The 20855-nt window shown below is 40.1% G+C and overlaps 1 protein-coding gene across 1 annotated transcript in view; it reads right to left on the bottom strand.

Moving 5' to 3' along the window:
* Positions 1–229: 229 nt before the first annotated feature.
* Positions 230–20855, bottom strand: part of WDR63 (WD repeat domain 63) — a 74568-nt gene continuing 53942 nt past the window's right edge. Inside the window, exons 17-24 of the mRNA XM_025401514.1 lie at positions 17827–17957; positions 13859–13922; positions 9436–9566; positions 6930–7134; positions 4878–4969; positions 3282–3404; positions 334–562; positions 230–283 (exon numbers count right to left, since the gene is read on the bottom strand). Of these exons, the coding sequence (XP_025257299.1) occupies positions 419–562; positions 3282–3404; positions 4878–4969; positions 6930–7134; positions 9436–9566; positions 13859–13922; positions 17827–17957 (890 nt within the window). The 3' untranslated portion in view covers positions 230–283; positions 334–418. The remainder of the gene's footprint in view (positions 284–333; positions 563–3281; positions 3405–4877; positions 4970–6929; positions 7135–9435; positions 9567–13858; positions 13923–17826; positions 17958–20855) is intronic.

Genomic DNA, 20855 nt, shown 5'->3' with positions numbered 1-20855 from the left:
GGCCAAAAGCAAGCTGATAAGTAGGAGCAGTTTGATTTCCCCTTCTGCCTGGGATGAGGACCTCTGCGTGGATGGCAAGGATTGGGATGGAGGGGACATCCAAAGTTCTCTATTATTATAGGAAAATAAAAATTTTGTTATTGAAAACATTCATTAAAAAAAGAACACTTTCATATTCAGTACAAAATTCGGCACATATTTGGTACAAAAACTGAAATAGATCTCATTGTTAAAATTCAAAAATTTTAATAGCAGGGAAATAAAAGTCTATAAATAAGCCTTTCTCTATACACACACACACACACACACACACACACACACACACACACACACATATATATATGTTCAGCTTGCCAGTTCACCTGACATAAAAAAACAAATAGAAAAAGTCCCCAAAACACCCCTTCAGGAAGCTTTTTTACATCACATCCAAGTATGACCCCTTCTCTGTGACTTTGATTAGGCCAAGGTTGATAAGAACGGTCTTTTCCAGTTCCAGATAACTCTCATAGTCCATTTTTAATTCAGCCTCCATTTGTTCTTTTGACTTCTGATATATTTTCTAGGGGGGGAAGAAAAACAAGACATCCTTATAAAACACTGATATCTAAAAATACCAAAGGATGAGAAGGGGCTGTTTGTGAATAGTTGACCTGGCTGCTGTTTTCTGGAAAGGATTGGATGGAGGGCAGGAAGGCAGGAGGGCAGGTGGGTGGGAGGCAGTCAGATGTGCTGGGAAAGGAGGGAGTGGAGGGAAACATGGTCCCCAACCACTCTCTCTCTCTCTCAAAAACAAATCCCTTTTTCCAGCCTTCTTCCCTTGTTTCCCTTATGTAGACTGGAGGGTGACTAATAGCCTAGAGGTTGCAGAATTCTTTTGAGATCCCCCTCTTCTGAGCCCCATATGAAGGGCATAGCTTGTGGATCACACGGCAATGATTACTCTTCCCAGGCTGAGTCTCCAGCTGAAATTCCAGTTAGGAAAATTCCCATTTCATATGCGATTAGAGCAGTGATTATTATTATCCTTTGAGGAGGGAGCTGTATCCAGATTATATGTTTACAAAGAGATGGATGTATGATTTTCCTGAAATCTGTGTTGAACTGTACAGCCTCATCCTGGCACCTGCTGAGCACTCATACAGGCCAGCCTTGCTGGATGAACATGTGAACACTTTCTATGTGCCAGTCATTGGCTAAGTGCTGTAAATATTTTAACTCATTTAATCCCCATTGCAATCTTCTGAGGTTGTTACTGTTTCCATTTTCCCCTTTATCAGCCATTGCTTAGAAGGAGACATTTCTGACTAACATTAGTTGTTTTTACTTAGTGACTTTTTTCTTGTTCTAAATGTAACAGAGGAACCCTTTCAAATTCATTCACATATCTACAATCTATTAATAGTTCCAGCGAAAATTTGAGAAGTGGTGGCTTTACTTAAAAGAGGGCACCATATCAAATGGAAATGAAGTAACAAGAAGTTGGGAACGTTTTGGAAATTGAAAAGTATAATACAATTTAAGGTATTATTATTACAATATTCAGGTGTTTAAAAAGTATTTCACATGCAAATTATTTTTGGATTATCCACAATTCTACTTGCTCCCATTGATGTAGATAATTAGGAGCTGTTGCTATGGTATTTAAACACTCATAATAGTCATGGATAACTGCTGGAGAAGGGGAAGGGTGGCAGATTATCTCCAATAATAGAATCTCAACAAACTAACATTTGTTAAGTGTGCAAAAGAACAAAACTAAGATCAATTTGTTTGTAGCAGTGGAATGGAAAGAAAGGTTAATAAATTGGCATTCTTTTACACTTTGTCTCCAAACATGTTTTTGAAATGAGATCCTCTGCTTTTATTGCACTAATTAGTATCTATCAATAAGTGATAATGTTAATCTATTTGCTAATGCAGCACATTACAATATTTCCACATGCTAATGCTTTTCTTTTCTTTTCTTTTCTTTTCTTTTCTTTTGAGACAGAGTTTCACTCTTGTTGCCCAGGATGGAGTGTAATGGCAAAATCTCGGCTCACTGCAACCTCGCCTCCCGGTTCAAGAGACTCTCCTGCCTCAGCCTCCCGAGTAGCTGGGATTACAGATATGCGCCACCACGCCAGGCTTATTTTGTATTTTTAGTAGAGACAGGGTTTCTCCATGTGGGTCAGGCTGGTCTCGAACTCCTGACCTCAGGTGATCCACCCACCTCAGCCTCCCAAAGTGCTGGGATTACAGGCGTAAGCCACCGTGCCCGGCACCACATGCTAATGCTTTTGAGACTGAGGGCCTCATGTGAGTAACTGTGTTTGAGGATGTATGTATTTGGCTATATGGAACCTACAGATGGGATCAATGATGAAATGTTGGTAACAAAAGAGCAAAGGAGAGAGAGAGCAAGAGGGAAACAGAAATTGAGACTGAGGTGATCTCAAGTGAGAAAGACAGAAAAGCCTAATTCACAGAATGTTTAAAAGCCCAAAATTCCAGTGGGCAAGGGAAGACCAGCAGAGTCACAGATTTCCTATCAAACAGGGAGAAGCTGAGAAAGAGGGGCACGGGGTGCTTTAGAGCTTAGGTTCTTTTTTGACAGAGTTTAGGATGGATGTGCCCTGTACCAATCTCCTCTATTTCAAGTTTCATAGCTTCAGCATATTATATACAGTAAAATTCACCTCTCTCTCCACCCCCTCATATCTATCTATCTATCTATCTATCTATCTATCTATCTATCTATCTAATCTATTTATTATTATAATAGCTCTATTTACTGAAAGTCTATTTGTCACATTCTTTAACTGACAGCCTTACAGTAATCTTAGTTACTAGTATTCCCATTTTCAAGATAAGAGACCTGAAGCTCAGCAAAGGTGACAGCCTTGCTCTAAATCTCACAGCTAGTAAGTGGCAGAGTTGGGATTTGAGCCCACGTGTCTTGATTCCATATTCAACTCCTTTTGCACCACCTTCTTTAATGCATTATTCACCAGATATTAAAATTCTATAATGAAAGCATTCAAATTTTGCATTAATGTACCTGTACTAAAGGACTTTGAAATTATAGAAAATTTCAGAAGCTTAAATTGGACAGAATCTCACTAGTTGTCTAACTGGCAGTGAGCTAGGAAATCAAAGAAATGCACTTGACTCTCATGAGAACAAGAGAAGAATGTGAAAAAGTATAACTTTTCTACGGAAACTGTGGATTAAGCCAAACAAATATATTTCCACTGGTGTTCAAGGAAAACATCTTTCATTTCTGAAATTTAACTTACAACTTTTTTCTTCGCCATTTCTTGTTCCATTTCTTTCTTTTCTTGCTCACGAATTTTTTTGCGCTGTTCTACGTATTCCAGATGCTTGACTTCTCTTTCAAAGTAGTGGTTAATACTTGTCATCTGTTAGAAACAGATGCCTGTGAGAGGGTGACATGCAGGAAGCCCCCATGACCTTTACAAGGCTCTGTTAGAATTTCTGCTGCTTGTAATTAGGTAGACGACCTACCTAATTTACCTCCCTAATCTACTTGATCATTATCTAATGATCATCTACCTAATTATTATGTAGATATCTATTTTGTGATACTTTAAATCTCTTAGGTGAATATAATTTGGAAATTGTACTCACAGGTCTACTACCTGAGGAGCTGGCACAATTCAGGGGCTACTGTGCTAACGTTTAGGGCTCTGTGACTTGGAGGTTTCCAAAGTAGGGCTGGAAGGAGAGAGCTGCAATTCAGGGGTTGCTTTCCCCCCCATTTCTTCCTTCTTCCTTCTAAATCTGAGGGAAGTTTCATATCATCAATCAAACTTAGAAAACCCAGATGAGGATCTCAATGTAGATCCTAGAGGGACTGGAAGCAGAGCTGAGCTCCTGGTCCCTGGAGGGCTTCACGTATTGGCATAGAATAGAAGCAGGAAAGTCAGCAGAGACCTCGGGGAAGGCAACCAGGGGAGAGACAGCCTTTTGCCTGCCAGTAACTAGGCCGATGTTTGGACTTGCAGCAGGCTGAAATCTGTATGTTTAATGTTCATTGTATATACGTTTATATATTTCTATTCATTGATCTTTTTAAAGCCTCATTGTTAACATTGTTTGAAACACTTGGGTGGTGGGTACAGGGTGGGGGGTGTAGAACACTGCCAGTTCAGCTGTGTTGCCTGCTATATTCCAACTTGGGTTGGGAACCGGTGGGGATGGGTGATGGAGAGATGCATGAACATGTCAACTGGGCCCTCAGGGAAGGGTATCACTGAAATCAGCATCCTACACTTCGGTTACAATAGGAAAAGTGACATTTTCTAATTATGAATCCCCAAGTCATTATTCTCTCAGAGTCTGGACTTCATTTACTTGGTTTCCTTCTGATGTCATGTTTGGGGCTTTTTTTAAAGCTTCAAACTATTAACTCATACAACAGAAATACATCCTCTTATTTACTGTATGAGTCTTTTGTTCTCTTACAGAGGAAAAATGCTGTCATTTCTTTTTTTTTTTTTTTTGAGACGGAGTCTCGCTCTGTTGCCCAGGCTGGAGTGCAGTGGTCAGATCTCAGCTCACTGCAAGCTCCGCCTCCCGGGTTTACGCCATTCTCCTGCCTCAGCCTCCCGAGTAGCTGGGACTACAGGCGCCCGCCACCTCGCCCGGCTAGTTTTTTGTATTTTTTTTTTAGTAGAGACGGGGTTTCACCGTGTTAGCCAGGATGGTCTCAATCTCCTGACCTCGTGATCCGCCCGTCTCGGCCTCCCAAAGTGCTGGGATTACAGGCTTGAGCCACCGCGCCCGGCCAATGCTGTCATTTCTAACATTTTTTTAAAAGACACATCTCGGCAATATCTGGTCACATTAATTCTCAAAGTCATGTTACTAACCTCATTGGTGGAAGGGCGACTTAATGTCCAAGGAATTTCTAATATATGCAGTGTTCCATAATAATCAGCTATGGCTATAAATTGCTGTTTAGCTGAAAGATTTAAAATAAATGGGAGGAAAAAATCAGCAAACAGAAAACCATCTTAAGCAGTTAAACATGAAATATGTTTTTGTTTTGTGTTCTCCCAGAGGACCTACTGTGATTCCAATGATCTTGGCATTTTCATCAGATGTTCATGGCTGGACCATGTAAACATGTACAAGTCATTTTTTCCAGCTGATGAAATGAAAGCTAAGACTGAGCCTTTGTTGGCCCCCCCTGCTGCCTCAAAACTTGTATTTCTGGTGACTGTATAAGGAATATGGCTCCTGGCTGAAGTTGACTATCTCTGTGACTGGACCCACTGGGCATATTTGAGAAGAAAGCAAGGAGAACACATAGAAAGATTTTCAAAGAAAAGTCATGAAGTTCATTTTCACCGAACACAGAAAGGGCTAAAGGGTACCATTATCCAGAAGAATTTCAAAGATGTAGCCAGAACCACAGGTCTTATTGTAAAAACAAGTAGCTTCCTTTGAACATTTAAAATGGGTATAATATGCAAAGTGTTTGAGATTTTTAATCTTCTTCTCCTTCTTCCTTCTTCTACCTTTTTTTTTTTTTTTTTTTTTTGAGACAGGGTCTCCCCCTGTGGCCCAACCTCCTAGGCTTAATCAATCATCCCACCTCAGCTTCCTGGGTAGCTGGGACTACAGGTGCATAGCACCATGCCCGGCTAATGTTTGTTTTATATTTTTTGTAGAGACAGGGTCTTGCCATGTTGCTCAGGCTGGCCTTGAACTCCTGGACTCAAGTGATCTTCCCACCTCACTCAGCCTCCCAAAGTGCTGGGATTAGAGGTGTGAGCCACCATGCCCGGCCTGAGAATTTTAATTTTCTATCTCACTGTGTGTGTGTTCTTTTCCTTTTTAGTAGGTCTGCTTCAAATTGCAAAATCCTGGATTCATAATCCCTGTAGGTGTACAAAGCAATGTTTTACACCAAAGTGGGAAAAGATACTTGGGTGGTACATATGGCTAAGCAGTAGTCTGAATGTGACACTCAAGATGCTGAAGACTGAGTTTCCAAATCTAAAATTTCTGAGAAATGGATAGCAAGAGAATTTCATGCTGTATACCTTTGGAAACAATGGAAAACTTCTTTTAAAAAAGGCAGGTGGGTTACAGTGATTCACCCCTATAATCCGAGAATTTTGGGAGGCTGAGGCAGGAGGATTGATCACACCACTGCACTTCAGCCCAGGCAACACAGCAAGATGTCATTGCAAAAAATTAAAATAAAATAAAAAGAGGCAAACATACTGGATTTACATAGAAATTACTACTTGGGTGAAACAGAAAAAAAAAATGGAGACAAAAGACATACATCACATTTCTATAGACACATCCTTGAATTTATGCTTGCTTTGTTATATAGTACTTTTTCCTCATAGTTGGTTCACAGGTTAAAGCTTAATACATACATATATAACCCCAGATAATAATTTTATCTTATGAAGAGAATTGCTTGATATTAGCCAGGGGAGAACCACAAAAGTGATATAATATTAAAAATATGATTTGTAATGAAAATTAAAGAAACAAAATTTATTCCATCTGGGAAAAAAAACAGCAAAAGATCACAAAGATCTAGGGCTCACCCTGTCTGACCCGGAGAAGAGGAGAAGGATGTTTCCCATTGTGTGGTTCAAAACCAGCCTCTGCCTGACACATGTCTCAGAAATCATTCTTGATGAGGCAACAGTGAGAAGAGCTCAGGTTGTGTCCAAGGTTTGAGAGCAAGAGAGAAGGAGAAGGAAGAGGAAAGATGGGAAGGAAAGGGAAGAGAGGAGAATGAAAAGGAAAGGAAGAGAAGGGAAGGGATAAGAAGGGATGAGCAAGAAGAAAAACAAAAAACTAAGAAATAAACATTGGAGGCTTTTCGGATGAATGTCAAGATGTTCCTGAGTTACCCAAAAATGACTTAGTTTATTTAGTTAGAATTAACATACGAGAAAAGATCCAGGGTTTGATGCAGGTGATCATAGTTATGCAAATGTTTTGAGACTGGGCCGGTTCATGGGTTTTCTCCAGAAGGTCCCAGATATCAATATATCCATCTTCTCGGCCGATATAGAAAACTCCGGGCCGAGTCAGGGACCAGTGGCCTGAGGTGTACCTTTTTGGTGCACAGCATGACTGAAGGAGAGGTCCAGTCTTTAAACAAATTTTTAAAAAGACAAGATTTTGTTATTATCTGAGGGAAATTCACTATGAAGCACAACTCAAGCTAGCTATGATCATATAACAACAAAATTATGCCCACAGGAAGTCTTACTTCTCTTTGTTGTAGGGTTTTTACATAACACCAGCTTTTCTTCCCTGTTTTCATAAGCCATTTTTAGTTGCTTTTCAGAAAAGTTTAAACATTCCAATTAAGTTGTTGAAGTTTCTAATAGTCCCGCTTCTAAACCCACTACTGCTTCTAACCTTACGACTATTTCTGTGGAAATTGGTGGACATTAGACAAGTAAAGATTATAAGGACATTCTGCTTATGCCTTTATTTTGCTGTCAGATATCTGCTTCCCATGGAAACAGCTCAGTAAACAGTAGAGAGTAAAACAAATGAAAAGTCTGCCAGTTCCAGCTGTGTACTGCATGTTGAAAATCGACAGCAGAATTGGCAAATTCTCATATAAAGTGACTTCAGATGGAAGCAGTTGATAGCCTATAAATACACTAGGAAGAGATTTTAGACCATCTAAGCATCATGCAATCATCCTCTCTTTTCTCTACCATGGGGTAATCTGTCTTCTTTGGGAGGTTTTCAAAAGTAAGAACAGAATGTGCTTTCTACCCACTTCAGGCTTCATCTACTGACCAGGGGTGCTCCTTTGCCTACTTATATCTGCAGGGACTACACTAAATCATGGAGCTGTCTCCCACCCTCCAATATATGCATAAGAGACTTTCCTGTGAAGAAACAATGTCACAGATTCATGGACTCTGTGGAGGTGACATTTCAAACTTGTTCTTCTTGTCTACTTCTCCCAGCACCTTGAGTTTCTATAACCAAACTCCTGACCTGGCATAGTCTTTGGACAATCATGCCTGAATTTCCTTTTTCTTTTTCTTTAACTACAAAACTTACTAATTGTAGGAAAAAAAAAAAAATCAAACATACAGAAGTACATTGGCATAAAGCAGAAGTTCTTCCGTTGATGGCCATTTAAGTAGTTTCTAAATCCTTTTCAATGATAAATATACAGTTTTTGAGTATTTTTATATGTTAGAGTTTTAGAAGTAGAACTGTTAGGTTAAATATATATGTATATTTATTTAATATGTATATATATTTAACCTAACAGTTCTACTTCTACATATATATGTATACCAACTTTGAAACATATATATGTGTGTATATATATCCACATTATATGCCTATATACATACACACATATATGTCAAAGTTGGTATACATATATGCACATATCCATATATAATATGATATAATGAAATTATATGCATAAAAACATATATATATAGTTTCAGGCTTTGATAATCTCAAATGGCTCACCAAAGAGACATGTCAACTTACAATCCCACCAAAAGTACTGATTTCCCCACACCCTTGCTTCACCGGATTTTATCAATCATTCTAGGTTTTGGCAGTTTAGCTCCTATCTGCCTAGATCCAGCCCCTCTCCTAATCCTGACCACACTCTTGCTGCCTCCCTTTAACCACTGTTTGTCCCTGGACAGGCGAGGCTCTGCCTGCTGACATACCCTCAGCTTACTCACTCCCACTTTCTGAACCTGCTAACATATTCCTGGTGCAGAGGGAAAGATGACAAACCCAGAGTTTCTCCTTGCATTTCAATCAGAATTAGGCATCGCATCTTGTATTTTCCAGGGAGGAAAAAATGCAAGTCAAGTCTAGGTGTGGTGGCTCACACCTGTAATCCCAGCACTTTGGGAGGCCGAGGCAGGTGAATCACTTGAGCCCAGAAGTTTGAGACCAGCTTGGGCAACATGGTGAAATCCCTGTTTCTACAAAAAACGCAAAAAAATAGCTGGGCTTGGTGGCGTGCACCTGTGGTCCCAGCTACTCGGGAGGCTAAGATGGGAGAATCACCTGAGCCTGGGAAGTCGAGGCTGCAGTGAACAGAGATCACGCCACTGCATTCCAGCCTGGGCCACAAAGTGAGACCCTGGCCCCCACCCCCCCAAAAATGCCAGAGAAGTCAACTGCCCACAGTAGATATTCCAAGACTGTTAAGTTTCAGAGAACAAGGAACTTATAAACTGTTTTCTCCCCTCAGGAAGGAAAAACAAATGATTGTGTTTTCAAAAGGATTACAGTGGCTCTGCTGACAAGCTGGTGTCCCCGCCATCTGTTCTAATTTCTCTAAAAAGTGTCCCAAAGGTACTATTATGTCAGAACATAACAGTTGCTCTTGTCTTTCTCAATAACAAAGGATCACACACCCACACCTCCATTTTGCAGGCAACTTACCATAACACTTTCTTTCCATATGGCCACGTTCCAACCCCCAACCGTGAGAATAATGTCATCGTAGAAAGGTGATCTCTGAATAGTGTGGACAATTCCGTCATGAATGGTGTGGAGGTTCACTGGCTTCTTTGCTGTTGGAGTGAAAGAAGGCCATCTCATCTTTAATAACACTATTTGCATTCCTGCAGTGAAGAATGGACAGACCTCCAATGGACAGACAGGGCCCCATGAATGGCGTCTGGGAGTGGAGAACCAGAGACCAGCTGGGATGAATAGATCTGTCAGGGGATGGCTCCTTCTGTTATTATGGAATGTCCAGGGAACATCCCATCAAGGCCAGTTTTCAAGCTCAAATGAATACTTTGTGTTATTCATTTACTCATTCATTAATTCACTCAATTAGTCAATAAATATTTATAGATTGCCTACATGTAATAGCAGGTACTGTAGCTGGCTGGGTAGACAACAGTTAGTAAATGAACATGATTTTGCCCCCAAGGAGCTTGCAGTCCAGTGGGAAAGATAGAATTTCAATACACACATCTGAAAGTATACAATGTAAAAATTGTGAGAAGTGTTGTGAAGGAAAAAATATTACAAGTAAGAATAACAAGGGGATTTGTAATTTAGACTGAAGGGTCAGAAAAGGCTTCTGTGAAGATGCGTCATGTAGGCCTGAATAGCAGTTGAACATGGGAAGATTTTGGTGTGAAGGAACGTTCCAGACAGTGGAAACAACATACACCAAAGTCCTGAGGAGAGAAGTGTTTAGTGCTTTTATACACTTGAGGAAGGCACCCCGACTGCAATCTGGTCATCTTAGAGTGAGACATGAAACAAACAGGGACCAGGAGGGTCCAGGCCATGCTGGGCCTTGTAAGACAGGAATTCAGATTACATTCTAAGTGTTGTAATGGGTCCTTTAGGTCTCCAAGTGAGACAATTTGACTGACATTTCTGAAAGAGCCTCTGGCTGTTGTGGGGAGAATGGATTAGAGGCAGGTAAAAGCAGAGGAGGCTGCAGTGGCAGTTCTGGTGAGAGAGGATGGTGGCGTGGACTAAGATGCAAGGGAGAAGAAGGGATAATCAAGAAATATTTGTGAGCTAGAATTGACAGGACTTGGAGACAGCATGAATAGGAAGACAGAGATGAAATGCTGAGAATAACAGCCACGTTTCTGACAAGAGCCACAGCCCTTCCATTTGTTGCAAGTGGGAAGCCTTACAGGTTCAAACGTTAAGATCAAGAGTTCACTTTAGCCTCTGCCCCAGGTCCCAGGGTCTTCCTGCTTCTCTGGTCTCTTTACTCAGATAACAGGAGGATTCTGCTTGGATTTCCTCTCCCTGAGAGTTGGCTGCAGAACTGAATCCTCCTAATTTCTTGTTACCCACAACCCTATGCCCCAGGCATGACCATAAAAACATATGGCTGTCAAGGCCACACCACAATGTCCAGCCACTTTATACTAATGTTTTCTGAATTTTATCATATTAATTGCTATGTGAGAGATGGGGTTTTTCCTGCAGAACACTCATGGCACATTAAGCAGAAAAAGATGTACTAAATCTTGTAAGAAGCTTGTAAAGTAGGGTTTCAAACAGGTATTTTTCCACTCAAGTTCACAGTAGCATTATTAGCAATAGCCAAAATGTGGAAGGAATCCAAGTGTCCCTTGAGGGATGAATGGATAAACAAAATGTAGTATATGCATACGATGGAATAGTATTCAACCTTGAAAGAGAAGGAAATTCTGATCCATTCTACAACATGGATAAAGCTTGAGGACATTATGCTAAATGAAATAAGCCAGTCACAAGAAGACAAATACTACATGATTCTAGGGTAGTCAAATTCACAGAAACGGAAAGTAGAATGGTGTTTGCCAAGGGCTGGGGGACCAGGGACAAATGAGGAGTTAGTATTTAATAGGTATGGAGTTTCCATTTTGCAAGAAGAAAAGAATTCTGGAGATTGAGTGCATAGCAACGTGAATGTACTTAACACCACTGAACCATACTTTCGAAATTGGTTGAGATGGTAAGTTTTATGCTTATGTTTATTTTACCACAGTTAAAACATTTTTTTAAGTAAAAATAAATAAAAATTGTAGCTTTTCTGGATTAAAAAAAAAAAGGCTAATTTTCCTCCAACCAAACCCCTTGCTTGAAGAGAGCACAGAAGACATACTTCTGAGGCCATCTTGAAGTGATCTAGAAGATTCCTGGTAAGGCTCAAGACCCTTGGAAACCAGCAGCTTTCTTCTTGCTGCTGCTTCTGTTTCTCAGAGCCTGGGTTTGCCCTCCGCGTTAGTGAGGCTTCCTTAGACACCACCTCACTCCAGGGAGCAGAGCCCTCTAAGAACTGAAATAATTACCAATGATAGCAATGTTGACAATCGTTAATGTCTGCACTTTAAAATAACGTTAGATGCTCTCAGCCCATAAAAACTTTTTCTTTCTTTTGTCCTTTGAAAGACCTTAGTGTCATTCAGCAATGAATGGAGCTGTCCTTAAATTATTAAATGGACTGCCAGAGCCTCCAGACCAGGTTATTATTAAAAAATGAAAAAGCCATTTTTCAAAGCCATTATCTAATGCTAGAGGCAACATAGAGCAAACTAGCTGTGTTCAAATTCTAGTAATGCCACCTACAGTAGCTACCCACAGGGCTGCTGTGAGGACTACATGAGTTATCCATAGAAAGTGCCTAGCACATGACATGTGCCGATTTGTGAGAACAGTATATGACATGATTATGTCAACTGCCATCATTCAGCCTGCATTTATCTTGGCTTGTCACTTAGAACATCTGGAAAGTTTGTTTGGGCTTCCTTATCACACACATCTCAGTTAAGGTAATCTGTCTCTTAGAAGTTTCTTCTTAAAAACCTGTTTGTCATGGGCCCCCTCTAAAGCAGTTTAGAAGTTGGCTGTAGGATGAAGTGGCACCCCAAGAAAATCTCTGAGGCCAGGAGGAATCAGTGTCCCCTGTGCACAACCAAGTCATGGCATCAGGTCCTCAGCTCATGTCCCAGGGGCATGGTAAGACTGCTCTCATGTTCTATAATGCCTAGCTTGCAGTATGTGTACAATGAACACTCATTAATTGTTGAATAAATAGATATATGAGTAAGCATAAAAGAAGTTGAATGTAATTCATTATATCCAATATCTAATTTTGAGTTCAGCTTTAAATCATGAAATTGGGATTGAATGGAAAGTGGAAAATCAGTCTCTGTTGTGTGTGCACTTGGCCCTCCCTAGAATCCATCTAATCCTCTCTCAATGCCTCACTGTTGTCAACAACACACATTTGAGGTTCCAGTCAGGGAAGAAAGTGGGAGTATTTTGGCTGCAAGATTAAATGGCTACCCTGGAGGCACGACTGAGAGTCTTCTCAGATCTTATGACAGACTCTGATTTCTGGTACCACACTCAGTAGGAGTGAGGCCAGGAGGTTACAGGTGAAGACCTGAGCTCTAATAACTGTCCCCTATAGGCTGTGGCTCTGACCTCTGGCCCCTGTCAGTCACTCACACTTCCACTCACATGATTGACCAGATACCCTTCTGCAAAGAATCCAGCTGCTCTACCACATTGCTCCCTCACGGTGTTCTGAAGCCTTCTTGCCAGCCTTTGTCTGCCTAGCAGTCCCAGGAGCTACCTCTTCCTTTGCTTATGGTTATCCCAAACTGTGAAATGCATTAAAATATATTTTAATGCTATGACAAAATTCAAAGCTTTAAAATGAGTAGTTATAATTGTAGTGAACCCCAAGGCTCTGAGCTTGCTAGAGATAGGGAGCTTTGCTCATTGGGGTGCCTGTATTCCTGACTGCAATTCCTTCTCACACCTGAATGTGACCCACATGCTTCTGCTCGCTTTTCAGAGGCCCAGGTCCTGGGAGCAGCAGACATAAAGACACAACCTGTCCTAGCCTCAAAGGAGGGTCCTGCAGTCCCTTTTCCTGTACTCTGCTGGGGTCTTCTAGATTATCATACATTTTGCTTGTAATCTAACTGACTCAGATTTTCCACATAGATGAACTATCAAGTTATTGAATTATTGAAACAGGATTTTATTTTTAAATTAAATCACTCAAGTTTCTCAGTCATTTAAGCAACATATAGGTCAGTGCTCCTCAAATTTTGCCATGAAAACAAACACCCTGGAAAATGTTATTAAAATCCAGATTCTGATTCAGTAGGCCTGGGGTAGGATCTAAGATTTGTATGTGTGTTTTCAGAAGTTCCCAGGTGATGACTATGGGGCTTATTCAAGGCCTTCACCTTATTAGTCAGTACCTTAGGAGCCCTCCCTCCCATTAGCAAGACCAGGCTGATTCTGTACTGCATAAGATTCCTTTCAGTAGTTTAAATTAAAAGGAACATCTTATTAATAACAGGGCAATCACAAAACTTACGCATAAATCGGCCAGTTTCAGGGTCTCTTTCCATTTTCCAATCTGTGTATATCACTTCGCCTTCCTAAAAATATTACAGGTTCCTGATCAGTACAATGACAACTTAAGAGACAAAAGACCTCACACTCATGTGCTAAGATTGACTGTTAACCAAAACAACTGCAAAACAACAAGTCAATTTAATCAAGTAATTTGATCCAGTGGGGGAGAAGGAAAGCCTCAAAATAAGTACTCAATTTTATATTGAAGAAACAATGAGTTTGTTGTGTCTTTATCCACATATAATGATGTGGAGAACATGTTAGTTCTGCAGATACTCCATCTGGGACAAGAGTCCCAACCACCGGGCATCCAAAGTTTTTGTTGTTGATCCATAAAGGGAGGGATCAGCCCATGTTATTCAGTGATTACTTTTCAGCCCATTAGAAAGTCAATTGTTAATAAATATTTGTGGAATAAGCGAGAAAGTGGGACTATGAATGCATACATGGTAGTAATTACTACTTTTCAGGTTGAGAACAGGAAACACAAAGTTCAATCTAAATAAAATAGCAAGTTATATGTATTCTTGTTCTGCCTCATGGCTGTTTTAAGGAGTGGGGAAGGCAAATGAACCTGATGTTAAGAAGAGGAAGAAACAGTCATGCAAGGGGGAAAGACAGAGAGCACCGATGAATTACAGAGGTGGGAGAAGTTTATAGAAAATAATTAGTCCCTTGCTGTTATCGGATGGATGAGGAAACTGAGACTTGGAGAGGTTAAATGACTTGCTCTAGGTCACCCCATGCAGTCTCCTAATTCTATTGTTTCTTCACTGGATGAGAAGAGAAAAACACAGGAGTTTGTATAAAATGGGGGATGGATTGGGATCTGTAGCAAGGAAGGGGAGATGACAGCACATTTGATTTATGCAAAGTGAAGGATAAACTCACTGGGGACAAGGTCACTCATTCACCCATCTGAGCTTTTATTCATCTATGCTAATTCATTTAACAAACAAGGACTGTATTTGGTGTTGGAAATTCCAAATCCAAGGACAAGCCCTTTCTCCACTAACGGTCCTCACAGTCTAAGGAAGCAGACAGATGGGTACATGTTTTGCTAATCCATGGCCATGTTGCACATCACCCTCAGGGATACCACTTCTTGAGCACTCAGTGCTTGCCAGCGTTCTTAGGAGCTTGATGGATGTGACCCTCAGCCCTCACCAGAATCCTGTAAGAGAGTTACTCATATCTCCTGGGTCTCATAGCCAGTACATGAAACAATGAAATTGAACCAAGTCAACGAGGACTAGCTGGAATCAATTTAATAAATATGTGTTGAAGTAACCTAGCTGCAAACCTTTACATCCTTCTCTAGCCACTTCTGTAATTCTGTTACCCAACTCCACTTCCCCAACCCCTGTGTTGACATTCTTGGCCCCACTGCTCAGGCCCTTTTCATTTCTGGGCTGGCCCACCTGAAATCACCGCCTGCCTGGCTTCTCTCCCTGCAGGGTTCCACTCCCTTCCCTCGCCCCATGCCAGCCAGTCGAGACCCTAGAGAGGCTTCCCTGAAGATCTCTATCCAAAGTAGATGGATCAGCTGCATCACAAGTTGGTAGAACCTTCCACTGGAATGCCAACCCCACGAGGCCAGGGAATTTTGTCTGTTTGTTCACTGCTATATCCCCAGGGTCAAAACCAATGCCTGGCATATATTAAATGCATAGTGAGTATCTGTTGAGTGATGAGTAAAGAAATTCCAATTAGGGCAAGGCCTCCAAAGGCAGGCAAGAGTTTGTATTAGGAGAATGAGAAAAAAAGGCTGGGCATGGTGGCTTGCGCCTGTAATCAATCCCAGCACTTTGGGAGGCCAAGGCGAGTGGATCATCTGAGGTCAGGAGTTCAAGACCAGCCTGGCTAACATGGTGAAACACTGTCTCTACTAAAAATACAGAAAAAATTAGCTGGCCGTGGTGGCACACACCTGTAATTCCAGCTGCTTGGGAGACTGAGGGAGGAGAATTGCTTGAACCTGGGAGGTGGAGGTTGCAATGAGCCGAGATAGTGCCACAGCACTCTGGCCTGGGTGACAGAGTGAGATGCCATCTCAAAAAAAAGAAAAAAGTAAAAAGCAGAGCTGCCACAGTGAGTGAGAGGGAGGTTGGTGCAGATGAGGTAGAGAGATAGGCAGCGGACAAATCTTATAGGCCATGGTGTGAAGAGTCTGGATTTTATTCATGTTGTACTGAGTTGTCACTGAAGAGTTTGAGCAGGGGGTATCATGCTTTAATTTCTGCTTTAAGATCTTGCAGTCATTGATCTTTCTAAATCTGATCTGATGGTGTCATTCCCCTGCTTTAAAAACTTTGGTGCACAAAAAGACAAATATTGTATAATTCCACTTAGATGAGGTATCTAGAATAGTCACATTTGTAGATACAGAAAGTAGATGGTGGTTACCAGTGGGTGGGGAAAGAAAGGAAGGGAGAGTTATTGTTTAGTGTGTACAGAGGCCCAGTTTGGGATGAGGAAAAGCTCTGGACATGGATGGTGGTGATGGCTGTACAATACGAATGTACTTTTCCAACAGATTATTGACCTTTGGGAAAGGAGTTTCTTAATACCACTGAATTGTACATTTAAAAATGGTTAAGATGATTAATTTTATGTTACATATATTTTACCACAATTAAAACAATTTTTTAAACTTTGCTGTGAAACCCAAGTTATAAAGCACATATTTATTTGGTAGTATCCCATTGCTTACTAAATGAAACTCAAATTACCTAACACAGCAGGAAAGGCCCTTCAGTATTGGATTCCAACCAAGCATTCTAGACATACCTTTATCTCTCACACCAAACTATTTCACTATCTCCAGACAAATCCTGGACTTTCATAACTCCAAAATATTGTTCAGGCTGTTATTTCTGCTTGAAATTTTACTCTCAACCCGATCTTTGAGATTCCTTCTCAACCTCCAACGTCCAACCAGCCTGTGAGTCACCTTCCCCAACCTCCTTCTTCCTATTGGAATGGCCTCTGGACTGGTGTTGATGTTTAACATGTGTCTGCTCCTTGACTAGGCAGAAAGTGCCTTGAGGAGAGAGGGACCATGCTATTCACTTCTGATCCCTGCACCCAGTGCTATGCCTGAGACGCAATCATGTTCTCCGGAGCTTGTGGAATTGATTACTTTCCTCTTCATACCAAAGGGTGGACGTAGATTGCATTCTGGTGAGACTGAGCTATGACCTCTTTCCATGGTGACTTGACCTGGGAAAAATACTCTGTGTTTCAGGGAATGAGAGTCATGAGTGAAAAGAGCATCTCTGCCTCTGTATGACTGTAGATAAAGTTCTGAGACTCATTTCTTCATTTATAAAATGGCAATAATAATATCAACCTTACAGGATTACTGGGATTAAATGGGATATAATTTGGAAAATAACTTGGCACAGACACTGATACATAGAAAATGTCCAGTAAACGTGAGCTCACTTTGGTTATTATTACAGTATGTCCTTAGAAAATGGTAGCCATTATCATTATCATATCCAATTGTTATTTATCTTTTGAATTGAGTGAGTTTTTTACTGTCTTTGTAAAAAGACAGTAAACACAATCTCCGTAGATTGTGTTAGCCCAACAAAGCAGTATAGTTTCTTAGTAAATCTCTAACACTTAGTATGGTTTCTTCCAAATGATAAAGGTATTTGATGAATATTTATAGATAGAACAATATATTATTAGTTTAAAAGTATGCAGTTTTACAGATTTTTCCACATGTGTTCAGGAACATTTTAAAGGTGAATTTATGAGGTATCAAAGTTAAAAATATTTAATGCAAACAAGCATATTAAAATATGAAAATGGTATAACTTTTATGTCTTTACATAGCAAAAATGTACAACAGATATTGTTATAATATATTTCAGTATAAATAAGTATTAATTTTAAAAGCAGATAATCCAAATTTACCTCTGTTCCCACGAAGAACTTTGTGCAGAAGTCATCTATTGGCTTGAGAAGATTGGCCACCCCACTTTCCAGATTATGGTATGGGTTCATTTCTTCTGCCTTCGCTGTTTTGCTCTGTGCTAACATTTTGTCTTTCAGAGGAGTGTGGGTAGAAGGAGTACATACTTATAGTGAAACATCTTTTAAAATGTAGACAGTTTACATTTTCTGCCCCTTGCCACCTACATTTGCCCTATTCCTTTCCCAATGTAGTAGGCATAAGTCCAAGCATTTTTAAATTTCTAATTTAGCAAAAGAACCCTTTTTTGTTCCAAACCAAACATCAATGACTGTACCGTATTATAGCTCTAGCTATACACGCACATAGTGTAAGAGCATCGCTAATTCAGGGGCTGAAACCAAACATCATCAGCAACCTATTTCTTTTTAAAAGTATTTGATACTACTCTGTTTTAAAAGTCTTTTTGTAATCTAAAATTAATAAATGTTATTTATTTAAGCTTTGGAGAACAGAGAAAGGCGTGAGTAAAAGAACAAAATCATCCATTATTATGTCTCCCAGAGATAATATTAAAGTATTGTGACTTTTCTTGTGAATCCACTTTAAAAAAAGAAAATTGGATCATCTACTATTTCAGTTTTACATACTGCTTTTCTATTCTCTTAAAGCTATGTCCTAAACATTTTTCCAGGTAACTTACTAGTTTTTCAAAAATATGATATTCAATTCCTGGGAAAGATGGAAGAGAAATATATGCTCATAAAACCCTCCTCTCATCACACTTCTTCAATATGTCTTCTGAGTTATATTACCCAAGAGGAAACAAAAAATCATGAAACCAACCAACAAACAGGCAAGTGAAAACTAAAACAGGAGAATAAAACTTCAGCTGTACTAAAAAGACATATTACATTAAAAAAATCTTTAGCATAATTCTGGACAAAACTAAAAAATGATTTAGTTGGTATAGTCAACCAATACTTTCTTTGTTTGGGATCTACACGTTTTGAGAGGTATCTTTTCCCACTAAGACAGACATCAAAAACGAGTATCAAAATGAGCCAAACATCGAACTAGATCTTTGAATAGCTGTACTACAAAGTGTAAACCAAAATTTCAAACATGACTGGGCATATTCAATCACAGTATTCTCATTAAAAGATATTATTTATAATACATGTAGGAAGAGCAAAAAGGCATTTTGTACCCATTTAATATATACAATTAAAATCATTAAAATATTTATTTCAAATTCTTCACTCTCACTCGGTATCTGTTCCTCTCTTTTTAAATCATGTACACAAATATATTAGAGAAGTAGAATATATATATCATTTATAAATACATATACATACATTGAGAATCCGTACTTAAAAATGTTAAATGAGGGGGTATAAGATTAGAAGTGTGGAGCCTTCTGGTCTCACAAGGGGAGACAAGACCCTGATCTATAGGGTTACAATTGATAATGAAAAGGAAGAGGCAAAGGTGAGATAAATGTAAAGGAAAACATGATTATCTTGAGTGAGAGACTGGAAGTGGAGGCCTGAAGAGAGAATCAGGAATGACTCAAGTTATCAATCCTGTTCTGGACACATTGACTTGGATAGGGTAGACTGGGTTCAAACCCAGGAGACAGTAAGTGTCAGATGGAGAATTCTCGGCAGAAATAAAAGTTAGACCCGTGCAGGTAGACTGTGTTACCAATGAGGAAAGCACACAGCTGAAGTTAAAGTTCAAGGTATATTCATGAGTAGATGGCAGCAAGGTGAAATAGAGCCAGGAAAGGAGATAGAGGAGGAAAAACAGAAGAAGTAGCAGGATAGGAAAATCACAAATGCTAAGAGAAGTGTGAGCTCCAAGAAAACGGGCTGAGTTAATAGCATTTAATGTGTAGAGCAGGGGTCTGCAGCCCCTGGGCCACAGATACTGGTCCATGGCCTGGTAGGAACTGGTCAGCACAGCAGGAAATGAACAGCAGGCGGGCGAGAGAGCATTACTGCCTGAGTAGTATGTCCTGTCAGACAGCAGCAGTATTACATTCTCACAGAAGCGCGAACCTTATTGTGAACTGCACATGCAAGGGATCTAGGTTGCATGCTCCTTATGAGAATCTAATGCCTGCACCCCCACCTCCCCCTACCACCCAGTGGAAAAATTGTCTTCCACAAAACTGGTTCCTAGTGCCAAAAAGGCTGGGGATGGCTGTGGTAGAGTCAAAGAAGGTGAGGCCAGGGAAAAATGTTATTAACTACGTTTATTCAGAGTTGACAGGAATAACTTTGGATACTTAGATTCAAAATCATCCTCATAGGTCATGGATTTCCCATCCTTTGAGATAGTAATAATAACAGCAACTGACATTTATTGAATGCTCACTACATGCCAGGCACTAAAGTGTGTGCTTTATAGGAACCATTTCATTCAATCCTCACAAGCACTTCCAAGATGGTTATGCATTGATCCTCCTCCAAGGATGAGTAAACTGAGGCTCAGAGAGATTAAGAGATTAAGCAAGGTCTCACACATGGTAGCTAACATTTGCTGTGTGTTGACTATGTGCTATTCTGAGAGCTTCATGTATAACTCACTTCATCTTCACAATACCCTATAAGGTAGTTCTCTTTACTATTTACTCCCCTAATCTTCCTCACTCTATTTTCACATGGATTTAAAAGCAAAAAAACAACTAAGGTACAGAGAGGTAAGGTAATTTGACTTGGTCAAATAATACATTGTGGGTTTGGGATTTAAACCCAGACCATCAACTCCAATGTGGCTGCTATGCCACATTGCTTAGAAGAATATATGTCAGGCTCTAAAGGCTATTCCAACAGAGGAATTCCAAAAGCATTTAGAGCAAGGGTTTCCTTATCAGAATAAATACAGAATTTCTTAAAGTGACCACTTAGACGAGCATGGGTTGTCATGGACCTACAATGGTAGATAAAGGGTGGGTGGTCCCTGGCCACTAGATAGTGACAGGGTACCAGACACTGACATTAAGTCTCAACAGGCCTCAAGAGAA

The sequence above is a fragment of the Theropithecus gelada genome, chromosome 1 (genome assembly GCF_003255815.1).
Source record: "Theropithecus gelada isolate Dixy chromosome 1, Tgel_1.0, whole genome shotgun sequence".
Classification (NCBI taxonomy): Eukaryota; Metazoa; Chordata; class Mammalia; order Primates; family Cercopithecidae; genus Theropithecus; species Theropithecus gelada.
The sequence above is the reverse complement of the archived record's forward strand: the minus strand, read 5'-3'. Positions and strand labels throughout refer to the sequence as shown.